Source organism: Macaca fascicularis, chromosome 19, assembly GCF_037993035.2.
Source record: "Macaca fascicularis isolate 582-1 chromosome 19, T2T-MFA8v1.1".
Classification (NCBI taxonomy): domain Eukaryota; kingdom Metazoa; phylum Chordata; class Mammalia; order Primates; family Cercopithecidae; genus Macaca; species Macaca fascicularis.
In genome coordinates this window covers 9,824,327-9,849,219 of record NC_088393.1, presented here as the reverse complement: position 1 = coordinate 9,849,219, position 24,893 = coordinate 9,824,327, and the positions used below count along the sequence as shown (strand labels likewise).

The 24,893-nt window shown below is 43.5% G+C and overlaps 2 protein-coding genes and 1 pseudogene across 2 annotated transcripts in view; 1 reads left to right on the top strand and 2 right to left on the bottom strand.

Annotated features, from left to right (window-relative positions):
- The window catches only part of LOC102146756 (olfactory receptor 7D4-like), a 41,641-nt gene that overhangs the window by 12,664 nt on the left and 4,084 nt on the right, over window positions 1-24,893 (bottom strand).
- LOC123570316 (olfactory receptor 7D4) lies at window positions 6,206-7,144 on the top strand. Its single transcript, XM_045380206.2, has one exon. It carries the CDS (start codon window positions 6,206-6,208, stop codon window positions 7,142-7,144), a length of 939 nt encoding a protein of 312 aa, XP_045236141.2.
- Window positions 17,005-17,876, bottom strand: LOC102144884 (olfactory receptor 7E24-like; annotated as a pseudogene).

Here is a 24,893-nt window from a genome sequence, read left to right as displayed (position 1 = left end):
TAACCAAGGTGATCTCAAAGAAATAGAATATAGATTTCAAAGAAGCAGAATATTGGTTACCAGACCCAGAGTGGTTTGGGAATGAGGAGCAGTGTTGGTGTAGTGGAGATGTTAGTAAAACAATACAAAATTACACTTATGTAAGAGAAGTAAGTTCAAGAGATCTATTGTACAGCAGGATGACTTTAGTTAATGATGATATATGGTATTATTTGAAATGCTATATCCACTCTCTTAGTGGATATTAAATATTCTCACCAGGAAAACAACTATGTGAGATAATGTATATGTTAATTAGATACATTGAATGTCCACAGTGTATACATATTTCCAAATATCAAGTTGTACATGATACATAATTCTATAATTTAAAAAATATATAAAAATTAATTTGAGAAAAAATATTTAAAAAGAAACGGTATCTTTGTTTCCATAATTTTTTTTTTTTTTTTGAGATGGAGTTTCACTCTTGTCACCCAGGCTGGAGTGCAATGGTGCTATCACCAGTGCAATGGTATCAGCTCACTGCTACCGCTGCCTCCCAGGTTCAAGTGATTCTCCTTCTTCAGCCTCCCTAGTAGCTGGGACAACAGGCATGCGCTACCTCACCCAGTTAATTTTTGTATTTTTAGTAGAGACGAGGTTTCACCATGTAGGCCAGGATGGTCTCAATCTCTTGACCTCACAATCTGCCTGCCTCGGCCTCCCAAAGTGCTGGGATTACAGGCATGAGCCACCGCGCCTGGCCCGTTTCCACAAATTTTCAATACCAACGGATCCATAAAATCTCCAAAGACTCTTCAAGGGAGGCACATCGCATGGAGATGATTCCCGAGTTTCGTTCCTTGCAGAAATTAACCTTTCCTTAGGGGAAAACTTGTGACTTCTAAATTAAACCAGTGAAAAGAATTTCTTCTTGGGGGAAATAAATCCATCATGCCCTACCACTGCCTATTTTGACACAAAATTAACCGAAAATTTTCCATTCTAGCATCTTCTTACTACTCAAAGGGAGCTGAACTGTTTGGAGAGTGGAAAGAAAACAGAACAATTTATTTAATTAGGTGCTCTGAGAATTTAGCCCTTGAGACACTGGAAACTTTAAACATGCCCATTTAAACATGCTCACCTGTAATTCTCTGCTCCCAGCCTTTGGAAAAACCCAGTATGGCTTCCCAGGAACAGATAGTGGAGAAAACTTCAGTGATAACCATCAGAGTTAGTGTGACCCAGTGAGGGCTGGTGGGGTAAGAAGGAAAAGAGGAGAGAGAATGAGTACTAGGCTTTACCTCTATAGTAATGAGACTGGAAAGTCCCGTACTTATTGAGTCTATGAAGGTGAAGTCCCTGTGCTTCGATGGTACTTGAGTTTTCACAGAAACCAGTGTTTCCCACCTTCTGTTCTGTTCCCTTCTCGCACCGGTTGGAATCCAGGGCCCGTCTTTAATAAGGTAGCTTCCGAACAGCCTCTAACTCTCCTGCACTCTTTCCTATAAACTTTAGTCTCCTGTTGAATTTCGTGCACCCAGTTACTTCTTCATTTAGTACTCACTGAAGATCTACTATGCTCAAGGTATTGTCTCTGTGTTCCTGACGTGATTGGATTTTTCTATTATAGTCTATATTTTTTCTGGCAGATTATTGGTTACCAGATCCAGAGTGGTTTGGGGATTTGGGGGTAAGGTTGATGTGGTGGAGATGGTGACTTATTTATAGCACTTACTAGTTGTTATGTTGTTGCTATTTCAGCTTAGTATCCACGATATCGTATACAAATAATACAATTATTTCTGATATTCAACATGCAGTCCAATTTTTTTCTCATATTAAAAATCCCTTGGCTGAACATAGTGGCTCACGTCTGCAATCCCATTACTTTGGGAGGCCAAGGCGGGCGGATCACTTGAGGCCAGGAATTCGAGATTAGCCAGGCTAACATGGTGAAACCCCATCTCTACTAAACAGCAACAAAAAGCCTGACACGTTGGCTTATGCCTGTAATCCCAGCTACTCGGGAGGCTGAGATGGGAGAATGGCTTGAACCCAGGAGGCAGAGGTTGCAGTGAGCTGAGGTTGCACCCCACACTCCAGCATGGGTGACAAAGACAGACAATGTCTCCAAAAAAAAAAAAAAAAAAATCCCTTTACATGTTCAGAAAAATGTCAAAAGATTGAAATTGTAGTAGACTGCCTTGGTGTATCCCGGAATTTAAACAGTTCACTGTTTTAACATAGCATATCTTGTTGCCTGTGGTATTAAAACCACCATTGTTTATTGGGTTAAGCAACTGTCCTTGGTTTCTTCCTTTATTGAGAGGATCTGCCCTGATTGAAAACCACATAAAAAGTGATAACCTTTTTCAAATGCACTTTTTCTATTGTGATTATGCTTATGATTTCTCTTTACTGACCTGTTTTTGTGATGCATTATGCAGACGTTCTTACATTAAACCTGCTTCCATTGCTAGAGCTGGTATTACTACTTCATGAATCATTCTTTTAAAAGATATATGAATGTATGTTATTTACTGTACTATTAAATTTATGTCTATATTCAAACATGTCTTAAACTTGAAGATTTCTATTTTGTGTTATAGTTGATGCTTTGGTCTCAGTCTTTATAGAACATTTCAATTTGTACTTGCTCAGAATCAGTAATGTGTTCGGCACCATGTAAATCCTTGTTAAACAAATGATGAGACAAAACGCCACCATCTAAAACTAAATATAAGTTGACTAGTGTGAGAGGGACAAGGAGAAAGAATATAGGATGTTCTATTTCTAATCGTCAAATACGTATCCCACTTTCATTCTCTTCTCCATCTCACTGGCCTCTCAAATCCCCTTTTACAAGCTTAATAACCCATGGGACAATCTTGAATTCTCTTCTGTCAGCCTAGATTTACTCTGTCGTTTCCTTACTCTCCCTAATTAACAATGATTCGGCCAGATGTAATAGCTCACGTCTGTAACCCCAGCATTTTGGGAGCCCGAGGTGGAAAGATCACTTGGGTCAGGAGTTCGAGACCAGCATGGCCAACAAGGTAAAACCCCATCTCTATTAAAAATACAAAAATTAACTGAGCATGGTGGCACACGCCTATAATCCCAGCTACTCAGGAGGCTGAGGCAGGAGAATCGCTTGAACCTGGGAGGCAGAGGTTGTAGTGAGCAGAGATAGCGCCACTATACTCCAGCCTGGGCAACAGATCAAGACTCAGTTTCAAAACAGACAGACAAATAAACCAACCAACCAATGATCCACTCTTCCTCGCTCAGTCCAAATTTTCCTATCTCCGAGAAGCCTCTTCTATCCACTTTCCAGGACTAAAGTTGGTCCTCAGTGATTCTTTTTCCGTCTTTAATTAATTAACATTCTCTAGGCATAAATAGTAACAACCTTTTTTCCATCATGAAAAATGCAAACTTGTTTTCAAACTTCAAAGTTGCCCCTTAGTTTTTTAGGATGATTTGATGTATAGAAATTTTAAAATTTTTATATCAAATTTATCCATCACATTCTTGGCGATTCACTGCCCTGATATTAATCCAACGTTCCCACTCGACTGCATGTGCACACAAGCACACATTCTCACAGGCCTTGTCTTTGATTCTAATGGCTGTGTGCTTTTTTTTTCTCCTCTTGTGTATTTAGTCCACAGGCTTTTCTTCTTCTTGGAGGAATTCACTGGGCAGACATTCTTCGAAGCAGGGAAGCACAGGGGTCTTCCTGTGTGGTGGTCACAAGAGGTAACAGACCTGTTTTATTTATAATGATCAGATTTCCATCCTTGATGGCTGCCCCATGTAAGGGGGATATTGATAAATGATAACCATGAAGGACAGATTTATTGTGATGTTAAAAACAAAAGTTCAGGCCAGGCACCGTGGCTCACGCCTGTAATCTCAGCACTTTGGGAAGCCAAGGTGGGCGGATCACTTGAGACCGGGAGTTCAAAACCAACCTGACCAACATGGTGAAACACCAGCTCTACTAAAAATACAAAAATTAGCTGGGTATAGTGGTGCATGCCTGTGGTCCCAGCTATGTGGGAGGCTGAGGCACAAGAATCACTTGAACCTAGGAGGCAGAGATTGTAGTGAGCCAACATTGCACCACTGCACTCCAGCCTGGCGACAGTGAGACTCTGTCTCAAAAAAAAAAAAAAAAAAAAGAAAAAAAAAAAACTTCAAATGTATGAAATATCCATAGTATGACACACAAATCATGGTAGAAAAATGACATGCATCATCTTATTTAATTTTCACTCTTCAATCCTCCCACACAGGGAATATTTACTACTCCTACCATGGAGATGAAGTAGCTGCAACTAAGAGTTCGAATAACTTTCTCAGTGTTACACAATAGTAAGTTGGTGGATTGATATGGTTTGACTGTGTCCCTATACAGTGAACCAGAGGCAGGTTACAGAAGAAATGTAGAATTTCAGTGCCTATAGAGGTGGTCAACCTCTTCATCAGAAGAATGTGAATCAGGGAGACTAAGAAAATGATAAACCGAGATGCCAGAACCCGGAGGCCACAGAGGCAGGAGTTCATGATGACTGTGGGGTGCAGGGGGTGGTAGATCTCATTTTGAATTCCCATGTGTAAGGGGAGGGACCCAGTGGGAGGTAATTGAATCATGGGGGTGGGTCTTTCCCATGCTGTTCTCGTGATAGTAAGTCTCATGAGATCTGATGGTCCTATAAGAGGGAGTTTCCCCACACAAGGTCTCTCTCTTTGCCTGCCACCATCCATGTAAGATGTGACTTGCTCCTCCTTGCCTTCCACCATGATTATGAGGCTTCCCCAGCCAGGTGGAACTGTAAGTCCATTAAACATCTTTCTGTTGTAAACTGCCCAGTCTCAGGTACGTCTTTATCAGCAGAGTGAAAATGGACTAATGCATGGATCAAAATTTTATTCTAAAAAGTCCAATTTCAGAAAATATTTTCCAAATCACAACTCTATACTGTACCTTGAAAGTTATGTATCTAAATTATCATAAAAGATTAATAAGATTAATAACAACAGTAGCAGTAATGACAGCTATCATTTGTTGATTTTTTTTTTTTTTTTTGAGACGGAGTCTTGCTCTGTCCCCCTGGCTGGAGTGCAATGACACTATCTCGGCTCGCTGCAAGCTCCGCCTCCCGGGATCATGCCATTCTCCTGCCTCAGCCTCCTGAGTAGCTGGGACTACAGGCGCCCACCACCGCGCCTGGCTAATTTTTTTGTATTTTTAGTAGAGACGGGGTTTCACCGTGTTAGCCAGGATGGTCTCGATCTCCTGACCTTGTGATCCGCCCGCCTCGGCCTCCCAAAGTGCTGGGATTACAAGCGTGAGCCACTGCACCCGGCCCATTTGTTGATATTCTTACTGCGTATATGGCATTTTTAAACCTCAATAAGTTGTATCAATAATTTAAAGGAAGGAAGAAAGCACTGAGAGTTAACTGTAACATCACTTTCAAGCACTGGGTCACAGAATACTGTTTGGGTTGAAAATCCACATCTTAATAACTATTGTACATCTATTAGAATGAAGGAAGCATGGGGATTATCAAGGAAAAAACATGACATACCTTTAGTTATTCTGGAAGATTCACACCAAAGAAGAAATTGATTTAAGTTCATAGATACAAATGGGGGAATTAAAATTGGTGAATAAATGAAAAAAAGAATTTTTTTTTTTTTTTTTTTGAGATGGAGTCTCACTCTGTCACCAGGCTGGAGTGCAGTGCCATGATCTTGACTCACTGCAACCTCCGCCTCCTGGGTTCAAGTGATTCTCCTGCTTCAGCCTCCTGAGTAGCTAGGACTACAGACGTACGCCACCACACCCAGCTAATTTTTGTATTTTTAGTAGAGACAGCGATTCACCATACTGGCCAGGATGGTCTCCATCTCTTGACCTTGTGGTCTACCCACCTTGTCCTCCCAAAGTGCTGGGGTTACAGGCGTGAGCCACTGCACCCGGCCAGAGAGATTGATTTCTAAAAATTAGAGAACAGCTGGATAACTCTTTACAAATAAAAATAAGATACCACTTCCTGAGAGATTCACTGTCTTTGGAAGGACTCCAGGAAGGGTGACAATGTCCATCAGAAGGTGATATTGTAAAGTGATAACAAGCTGAGCTGCTACTTGCTATTCATTAAATGTTGCTTTTTCCTCCTTCCCCAGCAGATACACCAGCTACATGGAAGCAGAAAACCTTACAGAATTATCAGAATTTCTCCTCCTGGGACTCTCAGGTGCTCCTCAACTGCAGCCCGTCCTCTTTGGGCTGTTCCTGTCCATGTACCTGGTCACGGTGCTGGGGAACCTGCTCATCATCCTGGCCGTCAGCTCTGACTCCCACCTCCACACCCCCATGTACTTCTTCCTCTCCAACCTGTCCTTTGTCGACATCTGTTTCATCTCCACCACAGTCCCCAAGATGCTGGTGAATATCCAGGCACAGAGCAAACACATCTCCTACGTGAGGTGCCTCACTCAGGTGTATTTTTTAATGATGTTTGCTGGAATGGATAATTTCCTACTGGTCGTGATGGCCTATGACCGGTTTGTGGCCATCTGCCATCCCCTGCACTACACGGTCATCATGAACCCCTGCCTCTGTGGCCTCCTGGTTCTGGCATCTTGGTTCATCATTTTCTGGGTCTCCCTGGTTCATCTTCTACTGATGAAGAGGTTGGCCTTCTCCACAGGCACTGAGATTCCCCATTTCTTCTGTGAAGTGGCTCAGGTCCTCAAGGTGGCCCGCTCTAACACCCTCCTCAATAACATTGTCTTGTATGTGGCCACGGCACTGCTGGGTGTGTTTCCTGTAGCTGGGATCCTCATCTCCTACTTTCAGATCGTCTCCTCCTTAATGAGGATGTCCTCCACCGAGGGCAAGTACAAAGCCTTTTCCACCTGTGGGTCTCACCTCTGTGTGGTCTCCTTGTTCTATGGAACAGGACTTGGGGTCTATCTCAGTTCTGCTGTGACCCATTCTTCCCAGAGCAGCTCCATGGCCTCAGTGATGTATACCATGGTCACCCCCATGCTGAACCCCTTCATCTATAGCCTGAGGAACAAGGATGTGAAGGGGGCCCTGGGGAGACTCCTCAGCAGGGCAGCCTCTTGTCCATGACAAATGAGGGCCTCAGAACTAAGAGGACATTGCATACCCATAAGGCAAATGCTGTGGGTTTAAAATATCTGGCTCTTTTTCTCTTTTAAAAGATGTGCTTGATGTGTTTTTTTGTTGTTGTTGCTGCTTTGTTTTTTTTTTTTTTGTTTTTGAGATGGAGTCTCGCTTTGTCGCCCAGGCTAGAGTGCAGTGGCGCAATCTCGGCTCACTGCAACCTCCACCTCCTAGGTTGAAGCAATTCTCCTTCCTCAGCCTCTTGAGTATCCGAGATTACAGGCGTGTGCCACCATACCCAACTGATTTTTGTATTTTTAGTTGAGACAGTGTTTCACCATATTGTTCAGGCTGGTCTTGAACTCCTGACCTCGTGATCTGCCCGTCTCAGCCTCCCAAAGTGCTAGGATTACAGGTGAGAGCTACTGTGCCTTGCCGATGTGTTTTTTTTTTTTTTAAATCAAAAACAGCTGTGACTTTGCTTTTGTTTTTGTGTTAGTTTCTCCTAAAAACTCCCTCTGTAAGCCCTTTTTGACTTTTCTTTCCTAGATGCTTCCCATAAAGTTCCATCTTTGATCAATTTTCTTACCACCCTTTCTGAGACTTCTAGTTTGGTGTGTATAGCACTTCCAGTATCAAGTGCCTACCTGGTTTCCTCAAAGTATAGTTTTTTTCTTGTCCTCTGGATAGGAAATAAAATGAAAATCATAGTCATACAAAAAAAATGTTTACAATACTGGGACAGTGCTTATTGCTTTACATGTGTAATGGTATTCAATCCTGAAAATATTTCATGAGAAATTTTGTCTCATTCACTCTATTTCTCGAGGAGAAGACTGAGATGGAGGTAGAGTATATCCTAACAATCTGATACTTTGCCCACACTTCTAACTTTGCCATCCTACTTTCCATAAAAACAGTGATATAAAATTATTGGGGCACAGTGGCTCACACCTATCTTCCCAGCTACTTGGAGGGCTGAGGCAACAGAATCACTTGAGCCTACGAGTTTGAGGTTGTAGTGAGCTATGATCGTGGCACTGCAACCCAGCCTGGGACCCAGCCTGGGTGACAGAGCAAGACCCTGTCTCTCAAACCAAAAGCAAACACAAAAGCAAAGAATGATGATGTGATTTTCAACTTCAAATTATGACTACATTTGAAAGCTGGTTGAGTCAAATGGTTCATAGTCATATATTGCCCAGAATGACTCAGACGTGCTATCCCTTTGAAATACAAGCCCTATAAGCCCACAGAAATCAGTCGTGGAGTCTGGGAGCACAAACCCCTTAGGTGTCTCACTACAGGTGATGTTAGGCAGGGCCAATCTTGTTCCAACTCTTGATTTGTGGGCCGACGTATTTGATATCATAAAGATATCATCATTTTGATAATATCAAAAGATACCACTTTTCACTGATTTTGGAATGCATACTAATCTTAATTTGCATCCTGCAAATTTGGTAGCCAGTATTTTCAGTTTATTCAAATACCTGCAATAAATATTTGTCTTTGAAATAAAACTCATGTGGCAGAGGTTGCAGTGAGCCGAGACTGTGCCACTGCACTCCAACCTGGGCGACAGAGCGAGACTCTAATAAAATAAAATAAAATAAAAAATAACTTAGAAAGTATAATTGCATTGTTTGTAACTCTAAAGATAGTTGAATGATGAATACCTCATTCTCCACAACGTGGTTATTTCACATTGCATTCCTGTATCAAAATATTTCATCTACCTCATACATATATACAGCTACTATCTATGCACAAAAATTAAAAATGTTTAAAAAACATTTTTAGGCCGGGCGCGGTGGCTCAAGCCTGTAATCCCAGCACTTTGGGAGGCCGAGACGGGCGGATCACGAGGTCAGGAGATCAAGACCATCCTGGCTAACACGGTGAAACCCCGTCTCTACTAAAAAATACAAAAAACTAGCCGGGCGAGGTGGCGGGCGCCTGTAGTCCCAGCTACTCGGGAGGCTGAGGCAGGAGAATGGCGGGAACCCGGGAGGCGGAGCTTGCAGTGAGCTGAGATCCGGCCACTGCACTCCAGCCTGGGCGACAGAGCGAGACTCCGTCTCAAAAAAAAAAAAAAACATTTTTAAAGAAAAATAAAAGTGGAAGAGAAGTGAATGACCACTGAAGGAACAGAGCTTCCTCTTCTCATTAACATCTCTTCTGTCCTCTGCGTTCCCACCACCAAGTTACAGAGATGATAACCACATCAGATTCTTTATTTTAGTTTTAAAATGTAATGGGAGTCTCTTACATCTGCAAATCCATTGAATGAGCCATGTAAACAAAGAAGTAGGCCTTCTATGAGAAAAATATGTTGCTACTTTTTTCTTTTTTTTTTTTTTTGGAGGTGGGAGTCTTGCTCCGTTGCCCAGGCTAGAGTGCAGTGGCATGATCTCAGCTTACTGCAACCTCCATCTGCTGGGTTCAAGCAATTCTCCTGCCTCAGCCTCCCAAGTAACTGGGATTAAAGGCGTGCACCACCATGCCCGGCTAATCTTCTGTATTTTTAATAGAGACAGGGTTTCACCATGCTGACTGGTCTCGAACTCCTGACCTTGTGATCCACCCACCTCAGCCTCCCAAAGTGCTGGGATTACAGGCATGACCCACCACGCCCCGCCGCTGCTTTCATTCTTGAGGCTCAGATTTATGTTTCTAAGGAGGACTTTCTATTTTACTTACTTTACTATTTTACCTTCTACACTCTTTTGTGATTTGAGATTTTATGCATTGGCAATTTATGTTTTTGCTAAATCGGATAAGACCCTAATTCTTTCTGTCTGATTGATCTATGTTGGTATGTAAGAAACTGCTGATTTTTGCACCCTAACTTGGTCACAATATATAGCACTTAAGCATTTCCCCGTATCTAACAAGACTGCAATCAGATGTCAGCCAGGGTTGCAGTCATCTCAGGGATTGACTGGAGAGGATCTGCTGTGAAGCTCACTCACATGGGTGTTGGCAGTGTTTAGGTTCTTGCAGGATGATGGCCTAAGGCCCTTTAGTTTGTTGCCACAAGGGACTCTCATGGGCAGCTCACATATGCCAGCTGAGTTGTCACTGCAGGGAAGCAGGAGACAGAGCAACAGAGACCAGGCCTATCCTTCTACCAGGACGTGGGTCTCTAAGCCCCCAAGACCATGGAGATTTCCCTCTGCCTTCCAGTAGAGTTCCTCACCATTCAAGACATTGTACTGTCGGCTGGGCGCAGTGGCTCAAGCCTGTAATCCCAGCACTTTGGGAGGCCGAGGCGGGTGGATCACGAGGTCAGGAGATTGAGACCATTCTGGCTAACATGGTGAAACCCCGTCTCTACAAAAAAATACAAAAAATTAGCCGGGCGAGGCAGTGGGTGCCTGTGGTCCCAGCTACTAGGGAGGCTGAGGCAGCAGAATGGCGTGAACCTGGGAGGCGGAGCTTGCAGTGAGCCGAGATCACGCCACTGCACTCCAGCCTGGGTGACACTGTGAGACTCCGTCTTGGGGAAAAAAAAAAAAAAAAAGACATTGTACTGTCAGAAAAATTCCATGTAGAACTGGCAGATGGACATGTCTTCCTCTCCTCTGCACTGGATATTTCTACAGACTTAACAATGCTCTCCTGGACCTTCAGACAAAATAAGCCACCCTGGTTCCCCTTCCCCACAAGCTCTCAGCCCAGCATCACAATAAGCTGCAGCAATTCTGCACCTAAATTCAGCAAGTGTCCCTAGCAGCTTCTGATTGTTGCTCATCAAGAAAGTGCTTATCTGACTTCAGGCGGAGAATCCCCCTGGTGTAGACTCTGTGTTGTGTGTGTGTGTGTGTGTATGTGAGATCACCTCGTGAATTCTTTAATGAAATGTACTTTCTTTTGGCCTGCCTTTATTCAAGTAGGTAAAATAGGTTGTGTGGAAGTTATGGAGTTTTTGTTTTGTTTTTTTTGAGATGTCTTGCTCTGTTGCCCAAGCTGCAGAGAAGCAGCACAGTCATAGCTCACTGCGGCCTTGAATTCCTGGGCCCAAGCAATCCCCCTGTGCCACCATGTCCAGGTAATTTTATTATTTTCTTGAAGAGATGGAATCTTGCTATGTTGCCCAGGCTGGTCTTGAACTTCTGGTCTCAAGTGACCCTCCTACTTCAGCCTCCCAAAGCGGTGGGATTATAGGTGTGAGCCACCATGCCCAGCCAGATATTGTGGTTCTCTATTATCTTTCACATTCCACCCATGGCTCAGTGGTATCTGGGTGAGGAACTCAACAATATTTGTCATTGACTGATGTAATAAATATAAGTATATATTCCAACAAGTTGAATGTGGAAGAAAGGACGCTATTTGTCAGTGTATCAATAAATACTAAGTAAATATGGGGGCACAAATGATCAAATGACAGGAATGTAGAGATAGATTGGATCAGAAGATGCTAGGAGTTGGGAGTTTTAAAATGTTTGGGTAGTAGCAAAAATAGTGTTCTAATCAGTACATTTGATATGTCTCCTCAGACAGCCTCTCAGTTAAGTTCTTATCACAACTCTACACATGAACTTGTTCAATAGAAAACATGTTTTGTTTTAGCCGGGCGTGGTGGCTCACGCCTGTAATCACACCACTTTGGGAGGCTGAGGCTGGCGGATCACAAGGTCAGGAGTTCGAGACCAGCCTGACCAATATGGTGAAACCCTGTCTCTAATAAAAATACAAAAATTAGCCGGGCATGGTGGCGCACAGCTGTAGTCCCAGCTACTTGAGAAGCTGAAGCAGGAGAATTGCTTGAACCCGGGAGACAGAGGTTGCGGTGAGATGAGATTATGCCACTGCACCCCAGCCTGGGCAACAGAGCTAGACTGTGTCTAAAAAACAACAACAAAAAAAGAAGTATGTTTTGTTTTATACTCAAGGTCACAGTTTGTAATATCCAGTCACTTGTATATTCTGAGAATACTCATTTAAAATTAACTTTTTAAATTTTTTAGAAACTGTAGCGACAGGGTCTCACTATGTAGCCAAGGCTGGTCTCAAACATCTGCCTGAAACTTTCCTCCCAAATCAGCCTCCCAAAGTGCGGGATGACAGGCATGAGCCACCATGCCAGGCCCAAAAATTAACTTCCTCAATGTTAACTTTAGTAATAGGGGCTATCATTTCAAGGGAAACTAACATTTGACTGGTTAATGGCACCATGACATAAAATCATTGCACGGCCTTGGAAGAAAAGATCATTTAGTTTACTGCTGAGGAACATGGGGCTCAGAAAGGACTCTGAGTTACCAAAAGTCCCATGTTTAAGAGCCCAGTAGGTGAGTGACGTAGGCTCCGCAAATCCCACGTATTTTCTACCATCTGCATATTCTCTCCCAATTGAAGTTTGTCACATTGCTTTTGGTTGGCTACTGTGAACCACCCAAACATTTCCCATCACAAGGTATTAATCCATCATAGCACTCTTCTAAATATTAAAAGTGCCAACAAAGCATTACCAGTGGGGAGAGTCCACCACGTGACATCAAACAGCAGCATTAGACCAGGCACGGTGGCTCACGCCTGTAGTCCCAGCACTTTGGGAGGCCAAGGTGGGTGGCTCAACTGAGGTCAGGAGTTTGAGACCAGCCTGGCCAAACATGGCAAAACCCCATGTCTACTAAAAATACAACAATTAGCCGGCCATGATGGTGCATGCCTGTAGTCCCAGCTACTCGGGAGGCTGAGGCAGGAGAATCGCTGGAGCCCAGGAGGTGGAGGTTGCAGTGAGCCAAGATCATGCCATTGCATTCCAGCCTGGGCAACAGAGCAAGACTCTGTCTCAAAAAGAAAAAAAAAAAAAAAAAAAAAACAACCAGCATTAGTGTCCCACTTACCAAATTCTTTGACTATCCTTTAGGTGAAATAAAAGAGCTAATGTTTGCTGGTGACATGGACTTCTGGTAGCTCAGGGTAAAGTAAAAAGAAGAAAACCTTGAAATTATTTATGGAATTGGTGATTTAACAATCCCTAGACATCATTAGAGTCACACAGCAACTGGAAATAGAGCACTACCACTTAAACTTCAGCTGGACACTCTTCACAAAGACATATATTTTCAAAGCAGTTTCCTTTCATCAGCACATTTTAAAAAATATTCTGCTTGCAGACAACTCCAACGTACTTTTGTTCCTCAGTCAAGGTTCGGTCAGGAATAGAAATCAGGGCTGGGCGCGTGGCTCACACTTGTAAAGCCAGCACTTTGGGAGGCTGAGACAAGTGGATCACCTGAGGTCGGAAATTCCAGATAAGCCTGGCCAACAATGGCGAAACCCCATCTCTACTAAAAATACAAAAATTAGCCAGGCATGGTGGCGGGCACTTGGAATCTCTGCTACATGGGAAGCTGAGGCAGGAGAATGGCTTGAACCTGGGAGGCAGAGGCTGCAGTGAGCCGAGATCATGCCACTGCACTCCAGCCTGGGTAACAAGAGTAAAACTCTGTCTCAAAAAAAAAAAAAAAAAAAAAAAAAAAAAGGAATAGAAACTAATCTAGTTTTTTTTTTTTTTTTTTTTTTTGAGACAGAGTCTTGCTCTGTCGCCCAGGCTGGGGTGCAGTGGCCGGATCTCAGCTCACTGCAAGCTCCGCCTCCCGGGTTTAGACCATTCTCCTGCCTCAGCCTCCCGAGTAGCTGGGACTACAGGCGCCCGCCACCTCGCCCAGCTAGTTTTTTGTATTTTTTAGTAGAGACGGGGTTTCACCGTGTTAGCCAGGATGGTCTCGATCTCCTGACCTCGTGATCCGCCCGTCTCGGCCTCCCAAAGTGCTGGGATTACAGGCTTGAGCCACCGCGCCCGGCCTAATCTAGTTATTTTAATGAAGAGAATTGAACAGAGGGAGTTGGCTGGATTGTTACTGCAGGACAAAGGCAAAAGGATACAATGTAGTAACAGAGACAGTAACCGAACGCAGCATCCTCTAAACACTGACGCAGACATAGGGGTGTACTAGAAGGTGGTCGTGAAGTATACCGAACTTTCAGTGTAGTGAAATTTAGTGTTCATGAAAGTCTGTAACAAGAACACCAGGTGGAAAACACAGCAGTAACTTCAAGAGCCCCAACCTAGCATGAAACAGCTGAGTGGAGAAAGGTGGGAAGGGAACAGAAAAATAATGGCTTAGAAACCAGAATAATGAGACCACCACAAATCTTCTCTCCTAGCTACTTTGAAATATGCAATCAATTACCACTAACTAGAATTCCCCTACTGTATTACGAAACGCTAGAACTTCTTTCTTATATCTAACTGCATTTTTGTACCCTGTAAACATCTCTTCATGCTCCACTCCTTCCTTCCCTTACCAGCCTCTAGTAATTACCATTCTACTTTATACCTTCACGAGATTCACGTTTTTAGCTCGTAAGAGTGGGAACATGCAATATTTGTCTTTTCATGCCTGGCTTATTTCACTTAAGTGAATGACTTTGTTTCATCCATGTTGCTGCAAATGACTCACTTTTTTTTTTTTGAGATGCAGTCTCGCTGTGTTGCCCAGGCTGGAGTGCAGTGGCGTCATCTCGGCTCACTGCAAGCTCCGCCTCCTGGGTTCACGCCATTCTCCTGCCTCAGCCTCCCAAGTAGCTGGGACTACAGGCATCCACCACCACGCCCAGCTAATTTTTTGTATTTTTTTTTAGTAGAGACAGAGTTTCACTGTGTTAGCCAGGATGGTCTCGATCTACTGATCTCGTGATCCACCCGCCTCGGCCTCCCAAAGTGCTGGGATTACAGGCGAGAGCCACCATGCCTGGCTGACTCACTTTCATTTCTTAAAGGCTGAATGGTATACCTTTGTGTATCTATCCCACACTTCATAAAAAATGAAAGAAAAATAAGCAAATTTAAAAAAATCAGTGATAGCATGTGAAGTTTTAGGGACGTTGTTACCACGTTATCCTTTTCTATTTTCCCTTTTAGTATGCACAAGAGTGAAATTCAAAGAAAATCTGTATGTATATAAATCAACGTTTTCAACAAATTCCAAGTGCTTACTAAAAATACCCAGCATCATGACAATCTGTATATTGCTGGATAATGAATTTGAAGAAGACAGTTGAAGAAAATCACATTGTCTAGTGCTGCAATCAGCTCTTTTGTACCTTACCTATATGAGCGTGATCCCTTGAAGTTTGTCTGAACCATCACTGGTGCTTTTAAAACTTCTCGGACCCACACAGGTTTAAGTAAATCAAAATCTCTGGGTAAGAGAGCCCGGCCATCAGCATTTGTAAGCTCCCCAGGTGAGGTCAATAAAAGCCAAGATTGAGGACTGGTGATTGAGTTCGCCATATACAGCCTGCTTAAAGTGATTTTATAGATGCAATATGTAAACAATTTCCACATGAACTGTGAAAATTAAATTTGAAGTACAGTAAGTCCTCAATTAACACCTTTAATATGTTTTTGGAAACTTAAGTGAAATGATTTATAATGAAACTTTTTTCCTCATCAACAGTATAACGGACTTTGAACAAAACGATTTTACTTGAGGACCTGCTGTACATCATTTCCTTAAGGTAGCAGTTTCCAAGATGCTATTGACTTTAAACAAGGACTTCTTATATATAAAAACAGGGTTGTGATTTCACCTAGATACCAGGGTCATTGCTCAGAAACTAAAGGAGGCTGTCCAGGTATATTGGATTCAGCCATGAATATTTGCAACGAACAAAGAATTCCAGAATACCTTCACATTCCAATTAAAGATGAAACAATGGAAGCAATATTCATCATGTAGGGACCCAGCCTTACAGGGTCTGTGGGTCTTTCTCCCCATGTGCGGAGACAAGAGATCATAAAGACACAAGACAGAGAGATGAAAAGACAGCTCGGCCCAGAGACCGGCAGTGGCCCCGAATGCCTGGCTGTGCTGTTATCTATTGGATACAAGACTAGGGGGCAGAGTAAGGAGTGTGAGCCATCGCCAATGATCGGTAATGTCACGTGGGTCACGTGTCCACTGGACAGGGGGCCCTTCCCTGTTTGGCAGCCAAGGCAGAGAGAGGACAGCTTGTGCCATTGTTTCTACATTTCAGAGACTTTTAGTACTTTCACTAATTCTGCTACTACTATCTAGAAGGCAGAGCCAGGTGTACAGCATGGAACATGAAAGCGGACCAAGAGCGTGACCACTGAAGCACAGCATCACAGGGAGACGGTTAGGCCTCAGGATGGCTGCGGGGGATCTGATGTCAGACCCCCCACAAGAGGTGGTGGAGCAGTGTCTTCTCTCAACTCCCCCCACCCCGGAAAAGGGAGACTCCTAAGTAACAGGGGCTGCTAAGTAACAGGGGCTTTTTCCTAAGTAACAGGGGCTGCTAAGTAACAGGGGCTTTTTCTAGGCACTGACACTACCGCCAGACCAAGGAGCCCTCTAGTGGCCGTGCCTGGGCATAACAGAAGGCTCACACTCTTGGTCTTCTGGTCACTTCTTGGTCTTCTAGTCACTTCTCCCCATGTCCCTTCAGCTCCTATCTCTGTATGACCTGGTTTTTCCTAGGTTATGATTGCAGAGCAAGGATTATTATAATATTGGAGTAAAGAGTAATTGCTACAAACTAATGATTGATATTTATATATAATTATATCTATGATCTCTATCTAGTATAACTATTCTTATATTTTTTCTTTATTATACTGGAACAGCTCCTGCCCTCGGTCTCTTGCCTGGGCACCTGGGTAGCTTGCCGCCCACATTCACATATGAAATGTGGAGAGAAATTGAACCTATCAAGCAACAAATACAATGTAACGAAGGGGGAAAGATTTAAAGGTTTTGATATTTTGTGTCAAAGCTCTGCCTTTTCCAACCAATACTACAAAAAAGATGGAACAGATAAGATTACATTATTCTGCCTTGCAGCCTCCACAGGGCACTCTGAATGTCCCTGTTTCTCAGACTGTAGATGAAGGGGTTCAGCATTGGGGTGATTACCATGTACATCACTGAGACCGCTGCACCCTTCCTGGGGGAGAGACAGCTGAACTGAGGTACCCTCCAAGGGCTGTTCCATAAAATAAGCAAACAACTGAAAGGTGAGAGCTGCAGGTGGAGAAGGCTTTATACCTCCCACCTGCAAAGAGAACTCTTGGAATGGAGGAAACAATTTTATAGTAAGAGAAAAGGATCCCTGAGAGAGGAAGAAAACCAAATACGGCACCAATAAAATATACGACCATGTTATTAACGGAGGTGTCAGAGCAGGCTAGGTTGAGAAGTTGAGAAGGGTCACAGAAAAAATTAGAGATTTCCACATCGTTGAAGCAGGTAAGTTGTAACACAATCAAATTGTGTAGCTGGGAATCCAATAGGCTAAGAAGACACCAAAACTAAAAAGCCACAAAGGCGTGGGTTCATGATGACTGGGTAGTGTAGGGGGTGACAGATGGCCACAAACCGGTCATAGGCCATCACAGCCAGGAGCAGACTTTCCATACATGCGAAAAGGATTGAAAAAGACATCTCAATCAGGCAGCCCACGTAAGAGATGAATCTGCTGTGAGCCTGGATGTTCATCAACATCTTGGGGACTGTAGTGGAGGCAAAACCGATGTCAGCCAAAGACAGGTTGGAGAGGAAGAAGTACATGGGGGTGTGGAGGTGGGAGTCAGAGCCGACGGCCAGGATGATGAGCAGGTTCCCCAGCACCGTGACCAGGTACATGGACAGGAACAGCCCAGTGAGGACAGGCTGCAGTTCTGGATCATCTGGGAGTCCCAGGAGCAGGAATTCTAAGACACCTGTTAGATTCTCTGGCTCTGTGTATCTTGGACACAATTGAGAAGAAGAGAACCGGAAAGAAGGAAAGAACAAAATCAGAACCCAGCACTGGGTCTCTATTTTAGATACAAGAAATTTACAATTAATGTTTTCACATTTGAGGATCATACACCCTCAGCCATATTGAAAACCCTAATTTTCTTTTTTTAGACTCACAGAATACATATGCAGGTTTGCTACATGAGTAAATAGTGCGTCGGTAAAGGCTTGGTGCAGCGATGATCCCAACACCAAGGTAGTGGGCTTAGTACTGGATAGCTTTCCACCCCATGCACCTCCACCCTCCCCCATCAAGCAGTCCCCACTGTCTGTTTCTTCCCATCTTTGTGTCCATAAAACCTAATTTTCTACAAATCCTTTTAGGATTGATTGGTGTGTTAGTCCCCTGATTCCGTAGGCCCTTACTTTAGAGACACTCAACTGAACGAAGTGAGAAGAACAAGAACATTTGAGAAAATTCATGATCACATTAAAATGCAGCATACTGTTTTCAGTAAAAATATAAAATTAAGAAATATTGACCAGGCACAGTGGCTCATGCCTGTCATGCCAGCACTTTGGGAAGCCAAGGCGGGTGGATCACTTAGGCTTAAGAGTTTGAGACCAGCCTGGACAACATGGCAAAACCCTGTCTCTAAAAATACAAAACTTAGCCAGGCATGGTGGCATGCACCTGTGGTCTCAACTACTTGGGAGGCTGAGGTAGGAGGATCACTTGAGCCCAGAGGTGGAGATTACAGTGAGCCAAGTTCCCACCATTGCACTCCAGGCTGGATGACAGAGTGAGACTTTGTCTTACACACACACACAAAGTATCTTTCCCCATTTAAGGAAAGAAATCTTTGTAATTAAAAGAAACCAAGAGACATTCAAATATACCTTATTTCATCCTAGTTCAATGCTACAAATTCCTTTGATTTACAGTATTTAGAAATATTCTGTAATACCTAGGACCACGTTACTTCAAAGGTAAATTAAAGTTGACAGTTCACAAGCAGACAACATTTTCACATGCCTGTTCTGTTCTAGTATTTTCATTGTCCTCGTGTTTTCTGACTTTGCTTTCCTACGGAAGGAAAGGCTCCCTCAAATATGTGGGTTTTCTTTTGAAATTCATTTAATATTCAACTCCTGTCCTTGCTTAGGTGGACTCAGAATTTTGACAAGTAAGGTTTAGTTAGACATGCATAATCAAAGCTATCAGTGACTACAAGTTGTCTGTAGTGAGCAAGGCACCTGTGGATGTTTGAGCATTAATAAATTTTTTTTTTTTTCTTGAGGTGGAGTCTTGTTCTGTCACCCAGGCCGGAGTGCAGTGGCATAATCTTGGCTCACTGCAACCTCCGCCTCCCAGGTTCAAGAGATTCTCCTGCCTCAGCCTCCTGAGTAGTTCGGATTACAGGCACATGCTGCCATGCCCAGCTAATTTTTGTGATTTTAGTAGAGACGGGGTTTCATGTTGGTCAGGCTGATCTCGAACTCCTGAGCTCGTGATCTCCCCACCTCGGCCTCCCAAAGTGCTGGGATTACAGGCATGAATGAAATTTTAAGAACACTTTTGCATTACTTTCTGTGAGGCTAGAAATACGTGAAAGTCTAAAACGTGTTAAGCAATGTTTACCTTCCCCTCTTCTTTCCGTCTTTCTTTTTTCAATATTTAACAAAAATCTGTGCCATGGCTTTTGAATAACTGAATGTTTGTAGAGGCTATTCAGTTGGTGCAAAAGTAATTGCGGTTTTTGCAAAAAAAAAAAAAAAAAAAGGTGAAAACCGCAATTACTTTTGCACCAACGTAATACATGGAATTCTAGGGCCCATGTGTTCATGACACAGACAAAATAGTGCTATTTTAGGTTGTCTGTTTCCATGCCATGGCATGTTCCTGAAAGGGATGAACAAACGGACAGGAAATCACGTGCGTTGAAGCCTCACTGATCAGAGCCATTTTTTTTTTTTTTTTGGTGAACCAAGGAAGAATCTGTTCAGTATTTACAGAGATTTTTGGCTTTATTTATTTTATTCTGTGTATATAATTTTGTGAAACGCTCTAAGAAATCAAGGGAATGTACATAACATATATGTACTTTTAAAATAAAAGAATGATAATGAAATACCCAAGTACCGATCCCACAATTTAACAAATGGAATAAAACCAATCTTTGGGCCGGGCGCGGTGGCTCATGCCTGTAATCCAAGCACTTTGGGAGGTCGAAGTGGCAGGATCACTTGAGGTCAGGAGTTTGAGTCCAGACTGACAAACATGGTGATACCCCGTCTCTAATACAAAAACTAGCCTGGTGCAGTAGTGCCTGCCTGTAATCCCAGCTATCTGGGAGGCTGAGGCAAGAGAATCGGGAGGTGGAGGCTGCGGTGAGCCAAGATTGCGCCTCTGAACTCCAGCCTGGATGACAGAGCAAGACTCCATCTCAAAGAACCCAGAAAAACAAAAACCAATATTTAAGCCAGGCTTGGTGGCTCATGCCTGTAATCCCAGCATTTTGGGAGACCGAGGTAGGCTCATCACTTGAGGTCAGGAGCTCGAGACCAGCCTGGCCAACATGGTGAAACCCCACCTCTACTAAAAAACAAAGATTAGCTAGGCATGGTGGCACACACCTGTAATCTCAGCTACTCGGGAGGATGAGGCATGAGAATCATTTGAACTCAGGAGGCGGGGGTTGCAGTGAGCCAAGATTGCACCACTGCACTTCAGCCTGGGTGACAGAGCAAGACTCAGTCTCAAAAAACAAACAAAACCAAAACAAACAAGAAAAAAACCACAATCTTTGAAGCCGTGCATCCTTTATGGTTCCAGGCACCCCAATCCTACTGCACAGGTAACCTCCAATGTGAAATTTGAGTTAATCTCTTCTTTATACTGTACTCATATATGTATCCTTAAGTAATGAATCATTTAATTTTGCCTTCCTTTCTTAAATTTTATGTCAATGAAAGTATAGAGCAGGTAGTGCTCTGTAACTTGCTTTTTCATTCAGCATTTCTGCAGAGTTCTATCCACGTTTATATATATAATTATACATCATTTTCTTTTTAAAAAATATAGGTACATAGCAGGTGTATATATTTATGAAGGACATGAGCTATTTTGACACAGGCATACAAGGCACAATAATCACACCAGGATAAATGAGGTATCCTTCACTTCACGCATTTATCCTTTCCTTGTACCAAACAATCCAATTACTGTTAGCTTTTCAATGTTCAATAAATTATTGTTCATTAGTCACCTAATACTGGATCTCATTGTCTCTAACTATACTTTTATGTTGCTTAACCATCCCCACTTTCCCCCCCACCCCCGCTCCCCAGCCTCTGGTGATCATCCTTCTACTCTCTATCTGCATGATTTCCATTGTTTTAATTTTTAGATCCCACAAATAAGTGAGAACATGTGAAGTTTATCTTTCTGTGCCTGGCCTATTTCATTTAAATTGATGGCCTCCAGTTCCATCCAAGTTGTTGCAAACAGGATCGCTTCCTTTTTTATGGCTGCATAATACTCTATTGTGCATATGTACACAATCTCTTTATCCATTCATCTGTTGAATGGTGAATGCTTAGCTGCTTCCAAATCATGGCTATTGTGACTAGTGCTGTATTAAACATGGGAGTGCAAGTATCTCTTCAATATACTCATTTCCTTATCGGGGGGGGGGGGGCGGATATACTTAGCAATGGAATTGCTGTATCTTTTTTTTGAGACAGAGTCTTGCTCAGTCGTCCAGGCTGGAGTGCAGTGGTGCAATCTCAGCTCACTGCAAGCTCCGCCTCCTGGGTTCAAGCAATTCTTCTGCCTCAGCCTCCTGAGTAGCTGGTACTACATGCGCCCGCCACCATGCCCAGATAATTTTTTGTATTTTTTAGTAGCGATGGGGTTTCACCATGTTAGCCAGGCTGGTCTCGATCTCCTGACCTCATGATCCACTCGCCTCGGCCTCCCAAAGTGCTGGGAATACAGGCATGAGCCACCATGCCTGGCCCGGAATTGCTTTATCTTATGGTAGCTCCATTTGTAGTATTTTGAGGTAACTCCAACTTGTTCTCCACAGTGTTTGTACTAACTTGCACTCCCACCAACAGTGTACAATTGTTCCCCTTTCTCCACATCCCTGCATTTGCTATTGCCTTTTTGATAAAAGCCATTCTAAACGGGGTGAGATGATATCTCCTTGTAGTTTCGATTTGTGTTTTTTTTTTTTTTGAGACAGAGCCCTTGCTCTATTTTCAAGGCTGGAATGCAGTGGGGCGATCTCAGTTCACTGCAACCTCTGCCTCCCAGGTTCAAGTGATTCCCCTGCCTTGGCCTCCTGAATAGCTGGAATTACAGGTGCCTGCCACCATGCCCGGTTACTTTTCTATTTTTAGTAGAGATGGAGTTTCACCATATTGGCCAGGCTAGTCTCAAACTCCTGACCTCAAGTGATCCACCTGCCTCAGCCTCCCAAAATTGCTGGGATTACAGGCGTGAGCCACCACGCCCGGCCTGCATTTCTCTTAAAAGACATTTTTATTTTTGATGCCTCCTGTGTGTCAAGCAGGATAGACACTCTAGGAAATTAGAAATGAAAGTGACTCAGTAGTTCCTGTCACAATAATCACTACTTATTTATATAAGGACAAAAGTAAAATATCCTGTGGGAAGTAGACACACAGTAACTTCAGGTCACGAAATATTTCGGTTGTATGATACAAAGATTAATCTTAAAATATTAACAATTTCTAGAATACACGTTGCCTTTATGCATCCATCACATATAGATCCCACAGAGGCCCCCATGATCTGATTAATCAATACTGAATGTATCTGTGTCAACTAGAAATCAACCCAGGTGGCAATGTTGAGTCTCAGAAACACTAACAGCTTGCCCCCTGCCACACAGATAAGTGGAATGAACAGGGTTTTAAAAAAAATTATAGGTTGATGCAAAAGCAATTGCGGTTTTTGCTGTTACTTTGCCACCAACCTAATAAATGATCAGTCTCTGAGTCTCAGACATGAACCTTTTTTATGTTTCCCAGCTATCAGAAAGTTGTAAGCAGAGGTCAGAGGTCTTAACCACAGGCACATCGGAGGTGCGTTTTCAAACTGTTTCCAGCTTCCTGAGTAGGAATGAGGCCAAAACCCTGATTTTATTTCTCCTTTGAGGAGGTGGATTGCTGCAAGGAAAGCCAGGAACAGGGGCAAGGGACAGATGTGCACCCTGAGCGATCCTGTGCCAGCTCTTTCTGGGATCTTTGATGTGATCTCAGCTGCCCTTTCTATACTTGATACAGTGAACATAGCACGCACTGGTCTAGCTGTGGTCTACGAGGAACGCCCCCCAAAGAGAAGGACACAGTGAGCAGGGGCATGGATCCAGAGTGACAGGGATTTGAGAGGGCAGGTTGGATGCAAGAAGAGGCCTGGCCAAATGCCACATGCAAGGATTTAGATGGCCTGATTCGAACATGGCTTTACTCCTCTCTACTTCATGAAATACTACAAGTTATATAAAAATGCATAGCTCCTTTCCTCGTGCAAAATAATAACGTGTACACTTATAGATTGCAGAAGGCTATGCAGCTAAAATGAAACAAACCACATAGAACACAGAACTGAGAACCTGGCATTCAGGAAGCCCTCAGGAAAAGTTCATGATGTCATGGTGACTGTCCTCTTCCTCATCACCTTCATAATCCTTTTACGGTGTTTATGGAATGCCTTAGAGGGACCTATTTTTTTTCCTAGCTTCAGTGAGATGTTTATAGCAAGTAGAACCAGCTCAGGAAGAAAGTAAAACTGAATGAGATTTCAGAGTCCCCACCACAACCCAGAACATAAACTCCACAGTCGTCTGAGCTGATTATTTTGCACATTGGTGTCCTCCCATCTGCCACCTCACTGTCCTGTTTGTCTTGAGGATGAGGAAACAAGGCACCTGACCGTCCTTCAGCACTCACTGAGCTGCGCTTCCCCTCTGCTGGGCCATGACCACAGAGAGCAGGTCTGCTGTCCTCCCTGCCTGGTGCACGATGGAGGCTCAGGCTCCGTCCTCAGGACTGGCAGGAAGACAGGGTCAGACATGAGCCTCCTGATGCAGACCACAGGTTGGAGCCCACTGGACTGGAAGCTCACACTGCAGGGCTGGAGGCACAGACTGAGTATTTACTATGCTATGGCCTTGGGGGCTCAAGGCACAGAGCTCCTCATTAGCCAAATTCATTCAAGTTCCCTAATCTCTAAGGACTGCCTCATATTAATGCAGGATGAACTAGAAAAAAATGAGTGTCCATAGAAGCTTTTGGGCTCTTCTGCTAACCAGGAGAAAGCTTGTATTATTCGCTTTTTTCTCTACTACTCCTCTAGGTATTTGATATCAGTAGAATCATACCGTGTTTATCTTGTTTTTTGAGACAGAGTCTTATTCTGTCACTCAGGCTGGAGTGCAGTGGCGCGATCTCGGCTCACTGCAACCTCCACCTCCCGGGTTCAAGTGATTCTCCTGTCTCCTGAGCAGCTGGGATTACAGGTATGCGCTACCACACCCGGCTAATTTTTGTATTTTTAGTAGAGACGAGCTTTCGCCATGTTGGCCAGGCTGGTCTCAAATGCCTGACCTCGAATGATCTGCCTGCCTCGGCTTCCCAAAGTGCTGGGATTACAAGTGTGAACCACTGAGCCCGGTTGTGTTTATCCTTCTGTGATTTTACTTCACTGATGATAATGTCTTCAAGGTATATACTTTTGTATAAAAACCAAAGAGTTGGCTGGGAGCGGTGGCTCATGCCTGTAATCCCAGCACTTTGGAACGCCAAGATGGGCAGATCACGAGGTCAGCAGCTCAAGACCAGCCTGGCCAATATGGTGACACCCTGTCTCTACTAAAACTACAAGAATTAGCCAGTTGCGGTGTAGTCCCAGCTACTCAGGAGGCTGAGGCAGGAGAATT

What these genes read in the sequence shown, in the direction of transcription:
- LOC123570316 (XM_045380206.2), top strand. Translation starts at nt 6,206, where the DNA reads ATGGAAGCAGAAAACCTTACAGAATTATCAGAATTTCTCCTCCTGGGA.